The sequence below is a fragment of the Fulmarus glacialis genome, unplaced genomic scaffold, assembly GCF_000690835.1.
Source record: "Fulmarus glacialis isolate BGI_N327 unplaced genomic scaffold, ASM69083v1 scaffold10215, whole genome shotgun sequence".
NCBI classification, from domain to species: Eukaryota; Metazoa; Chordata; class Aves; order Procellariiformes; family Procellariidae; genus Fulmarus; species Fulmarus glacialis.
In genome coordinates, this window is record NW_009214916.1 from 441 (window position 1) to 6,575 (window position 6,135).

Consider the following 6,135-nt stretch of genomic DNA (forward strand, 5'->3'; position numbering starts at 1 on the left):
CAGAAGCACTGGCGGGGTTTGGGAGCCTCCTCGGGGCAGCCTCACCGAGAGATGGTTTTCAGTGCAAGTGGGAGATGGTTTCTTAGTGGTCCATTTACAGTAAACACAAACCAAACATAAATACCAGCGAAATATTGTTAATTATATGTTGTGAACATAGACAGTTTGTATAATATTGCCTCTTTGGTATAATAGTATAATAAAATAATAGCTCAGACTGTCTCCATAATGAGGGACACACACACACACACAATACATGTTTTGATGATGCCGCTGCTGTGGCTTTTGTGGTTCTTCACAGAATTGTATTTACGTCACGCTTTGTGACAGATCATGAGGACATGAAAATGGGCAGAGTCCTGACAGCTTTTAACTGAAGGACTGAATATTAATCAGTTTTTAAAACTTGTTTTCAGGTGAATATTTAGACATTCTGGCAATTTCATGTGATAGTTTTGATGAGAATGTCAACGTTTTAATTGGCCGTGGTCAAGGAAAGAAGAACCATGTGGAAAATCTGCAGAAGCTGAGACAGTGGTGCCGAGAGTATGCTGTTGCTTTCAAAATAAATTCAGTGATCAACAGATTTAATGTTGAGGAAGATATGAATGAGCAGATCAAGGCACTCAACCCTGTGCGCTGGAAGGTAAGAAAGTGGTGTATATCATAGGTTTCCTGTTCAGAGAAAAGTAATGATGGAGTTCTGGAGTCGCCTGAAACTCTAATGACCTCAGTCACATCTCCAGCTCCAGCCTGGGCTAGCGTTAGTGGACTTCTTGTCAGCACTACATGACAAATGTTTCAGCATATATAGATCTAGTTTTTTTACGATATTAAAAGTAAGATAGAAGGTCTTTAACATTTGAAAATGTGTCATGGTGTCGAGAAAATGAGGAAAAGTTAGTGTACAATGATACATTAGAGTTAATATATCAGCAATATATACGTGTACATTAGACATTAATGTTCTTTTATAGAGTGTTAGTGGTTAGTGTGCATATATTATATTTTCTATGAGAAATGTGTTAAATACATTATGTTATCAGCTTGAAACCGGATAGAGATAATGTGACTTATAAATATGGAAAAACTTGAGGAATAATTTCTCATTATTTGCTTCATGGAAATTGGTGTATATGCATTATTTCCCAGAAAAAAAAAAATCACTGTGAAATCTTGGTCCTACTAAAGGAGTGTAAGGAAAATATGACGTACATTTTAATATTTTATCAAGCTTCCTGGCCTACTTTCTTACTGGGGTTACAGAGCATGTTGATGGCAAAAGCACCTTTTTTCCCCCAAAGTCTGAATGTGGTTGAGGACTTGGCCATTAGAAGGAAGCTGTTAAGTTGATGAACTATTGCATTTTGTTTCTGGGGAGTCTTCTCTATCTTTTCTGTGACCATCTGAAGCTTGTTAAACTTACAGTCACAAATCAGGTTAAAATCTTCAAAAATACAGATTGACTTGATAGTGTGCATTGTACATAGTACTTACTAGCATTTATAATACAGCCATACTATTTGAGGTTCAATCAAAAGTTAATTTGAGCTTTTATTATCTATGCCCTTATTAAAACCAGAACAGTTAAGATTTCTGTGGAAACCTGGTCAGGAACCATGACTGTATAATTACGTTTAGAACTATGTAATGTTAAGTTGCTAAAAATAAATCTGCACTGTGCCCTTCGTATAGTATTCACTTACCACAATTTGTGTCAGTGTGGCTCCACTGACAGAAAAATTAGAAGACATCACTACTGAGACAACTGAAGGTTTTTGTCATGGTGACAGTCTCTTATACTCAAGACAAGTGAAAACGTCAAATCTTAACCAGGTGCCTTTTGTCTTCAGGTATTCCAGTGCCTGCTCATCGAAGGGGAGAACAGTGGTGAGGATGCCCTGAGAGAAGCAGAGAAATTTGTTATCAGCGATGAAGACTTTGAACAATTCCTGGATCGCCACAAAAATGTCTCCTGTTTGGTACCAGAATCTAATCAGAAGGTAAAATTGAAACTGTCCTTTTGTAACTTTATTTTGAAATAAAGTTGGAAAGATAGAAAAGAACTAGAAGCTTTCATGGCAGTTAACACCTTCACTATTAGTATTGGCTTAGAAGAGGTACAGTACAACTTTGTCAGCAACTGGTTTTGTTATGGCGGAAGCCAAGGTTTTTAATTTTCTTTAAGGCTTTTTACTGAGCACAAAGTTAATAACAGAAGAGTGAAAACAAGATCCCAATCCTGTGGAAGCTAGCGGGAGTCCTCTCACAGATGCTCAGTGAGATGGATGTGTAAAGTATCAGCAAAGAAACTGGAGAAACTGAGTTTTCCACAGCTAAGTGGTGAACTCTAAACAGTAATTAAGCCCTTTGAATTGAGTAGCTCTTCCCCACCAGGGCACAAGATCCTGAAAAGGTTGAATGTTAATGTAAACACACTTTATACACTAAGCATGGTTTGTAATAGAGATTCACCATGATGTTAGGCTATGGCGGTGTCACCGACCTACACAAAGTAAGATATCATCACAGTCGCATTATATTGGGTATTGAGGAACAAGAACTAGTATTTTTGACTGACACATCTTACTAGGTACCCCCCACACACAATAAAGTCGCATTTTTAACGTTGTCTATCTGAACTCCTTTGGGCGGCACATTCAGGCTCTGTATTCACGAGGAGACTCCTTGCACTACTGCAGAGCCCAGCAGTTAACTTGACAAGCTGCCATCCAGTTTACGTTAGATGCAGTAAAGTGCCTAAGGGTGGAGCTCAGGATCTTTTGTAAGATGCCTACAGACCCTATACATGGCATGAGGAGAGTTAGAAGACTCACTGTTAAGAAAGTTTATGAACTGACTGAGGAGATACTAAGTTGAACTAAGTTCAGGACCATCTCGCCTTCCTCTCCACAGATTAATACTCTCCATTTACAGTTTACTTTTTAATGTATAGAGAGCTCAAGTGAGCAGACTGGGTTGCCTCTAGTATGAAGACATAGACGTGCAGTCTAGTGTTTAAGCATTCGGTGGGAGAGAGCACTCATCAGAGGTGTTTAGATGAGAACCCAGAACTGTTTCTACATTTTTTCCCATGTAAGAAGTCCTACAAAAAAAGAATAGACTTCCCTCAGTAGATTTGGTTCTAGAAGACTGTTTCTGATTTCTTTTAAACCTATATGAAAGATGGGCACCAAATTGATCAGATTTCCTTTTCTACACAGCAGCAAGCTCCAGCTACCTAGAGAATTTTAGGGAGGGTCATGTAGGACATGCCCAGTTAGCTGAGCAAACATGTCTTATTTCAACTATTGGCCTATTTCCTGGTGCAGACCTGAGAGCTTTTTGAGCTGGGAGATTACCTTTGGAGATTACTAGAATGGAATTTTGCTTTGTATATTAATTTAGTTTTTTCTTTTGATCTATTACAGATGAGGGATTCATACCTCATTCTGGATGAATACGTAAGTCTTTGTTTGATACTTGGTATTTTTATGCTAATATATGCATGTATGAAACAGTGATAACCAATTCTATTTACAGTGCATTCTATAAAATAATTTTACCATGTAGTACAAGGAAGAGATGTAATTTTTTCCCATCAAACATACTGAGAACTTGAATTTAAGTATGGCCTAAGGAGGAGTTGCCATTAGGTTGCATGCATGATCATTGCATCACGAATCTTAAAGTGTAGATGTGTATCTTTGCAGGATGTCTTTGCTGTTTTTCTTTAACTTAAAAATACAGGACTTGTCCTGAAAGTTAAGTTTCAAAGGGCCTACTTAGTTTACATGTAACTGAAGAGCAAAGATTTAATCTTCAGGAACTATGGTATAGTTTTGTTCCTGCTAAGATGTGTCAGCGTGTCTAACCGTGAGCTTCTGAGCCTTCTAAGGACTACAGTGAAACTGTTCATGCACTTACATAGGCTTTTGTGGGATTGCAGTGCAACTCATTTAATTCTGTAGAAAAATTAAGCTTTTACAAATTGACTTTCTAATGTCTTATCTATTGATGTTCCAGATGCGTTTTCTAAACTGTAGAAATGGACGGAAAGAGCCTTCCAAGTCTATCTTAGATGTTGGCGTAGAAGCAGCTATAAAATTCAGTGGATTTGATGAGAAGATGTTCCTAAAAAGAGGAGGAAAGTATGTGTGGAGTAAAGCAGACATGAAACTGGACTGGTAACGCAATATACTGAGTTTGGGCAGGTGCATTATGTAAAGAAAATGGGTGTGTATATATGTGCATGTGTATATGTATCTAATGCTTTTAACTACACTTGGTATATTATACAGATTGATGTTCAGTATAACTCTATATGTGAATGTGTTAAATGTTTTTAGAATGTATATCATGTTCTCATCTATTGTTTGGTTGAACATTACCAAATACCTACAAAGCTTTCGTATAAATAGATCTCTGAAATCATTGAATGAAGGACTTAACGGGCAAGCCGTTAAGGTGATGTCACGTAGGAAGCAGTTTTAAGATAATACATAAGTGTGCATGCCAGAAAATAAACCAAAACCCATCCCAATCTCTAATTCATTATAAACAGCTGTAATGATGGGTAAGTGGAAACTCTTACCAGGCAACGTATTCTGCCTCGCTCGTTTGGAAAGGTAGATTGCAGTTCCTCACTCGATCACAAGAGGGCCAGCTAGCAGCCCTTCGGAAGCAGCCCCTGCCTTTTTCAAGGGTAATAGAGGGTCAGAATCTAGGAATCATTATCTGTAATAGTATATTTAAAAGGAAATCAAGATGAAAAAATTGGCAATTTTCGTTAAGTTTTACCTGTAAAAGTTGTTCTTCTCCCTCTCCTCCATATATACACACGATATTTGCAAAAAATGTTGGGGGATGTAATTTTCTGTGAAAACATATTTTTAGTCATGAAAAAATATTATATTTGTCCTAAAACATAAAAGTGCATTTTACCCAATGACAAGCAACTTCTTATTTCACATTGGCAATGACTTTAGTTCTGTTTACAGTGAAAACAATGTTTGCATTTTATTCATAACCTCCTCCATTTTCCTTTTATCTGCAACTTTTGATTTAATATTTTTAACATTTTTTTTCTCTCCCTGTACGTACAGTTCTGATGAAGATTCCTTTTGAAATTAATTAATACTATGTAGCACACCAAAGACGTACCTTCTGTTGCACACTGGCTGTGTTATTTGCATGCTTTTTATTTTGCTAAGCCATGGAATACAAACAACAAAGTTCATGTATCATGTAACCTTGTTTTAAAGGTTGCTTGGCTTAGTAATCATTCTCACTTGCTGGTTACAAACATGCAGGTATTAAGTGAAACTAATCGGGTTTTGTGATAGCTGTCTTTGATTTTAAGAGCTGGCAGCATCAACATAAAATAAAGAAAAGTCAAAACCAGTAATCTAATATGCTGCCCTCCTTCTTGGTTTTCTGGCAATTTTTATGGCTTTATAATTACAGTGTTCCAAATCTAACTAGTCCCATCCACTCCAAAGCTCTGTATGAAGGGCATGGGGGATAAGCATTGCACAAAGAAGTGAGATGGCACTACTCATTCTTACTGTCCATTGAACTCGATGCCTGGACTGTCTCACACGTTTAAATATTTGCAGCAGTTGGGAGCCAGCATACATTAAATGTACCAGGTAGAGAAAATTACACCTTCTTTCCTTTTTCTGGAAATGCTAGTTGATTTTTTTTTAAAGAGTTTTTCAAGATAAATGTTTTGCATTCACCTAATTCACTTCAAAGCTGAAGGGGAAAGCGTGTAAGTAGGAGCTGCTACTTCTGAATAAAGGAAGGTGCATCTCTGAATACACTGTGAATATGCTTCCATTTATAATTCCTTCAGTTTCTATTTTCACTATCCTAACTGTAAATATACTGTTTCAGTGGTGCTCTTTTGCACCACATTGCATTTTGCACTCACAACACTTTCTAGACGCTTAAATTTCAGTATTTTTTTTTCTTGTATTAATGCTAAGTGACATTTAAAATGTGGCCCACACACATTAACCCCACAGTCTTTTGGCAGCTGTTTTGCTGACCTCAGTTGGAGTTCTGCCTGAGCAGCAACTATGGGCAGCGCAAATTTATGTAACTGTGGGGTTTGACTTCCTCTGCGTCCCC

The 6,135-nt window shown here is 37.4% G+C and overlaps 1 protein-coding gene across 1 annotated transcript in view; it reads left to right on the top strand.

Moving 5' to 3' along the window:
- Window positions 1-4,191, top strand: part of RSAD2 (radical S-adenosyl methionine domain containing 2) — a 4,397-nt gene extending 206 nt beyond the window's left edge. The window contains exons 2-5 of the mRNA XM_009578747.1: window positions 417-646; window positions 1,854-2,003; window positions 3,432-3,464; window positions 4,027-4,191. Of these exons, the coding sequence (XP_009577042.1) occupies window positions 417-646; window positions 1,854-2,003; window positions 3,432-3,464; window positions 4,027-4,191 (578 nt within the window). The remainder of the gene's footprint in view (window positions 1-416; window positions 647-1,853; window positions 2,004-3,431; window positions 3,465-4,026) is intronic.
- Window positions 4,192-6,135: the final 1,944 nt, after the last annotated feature.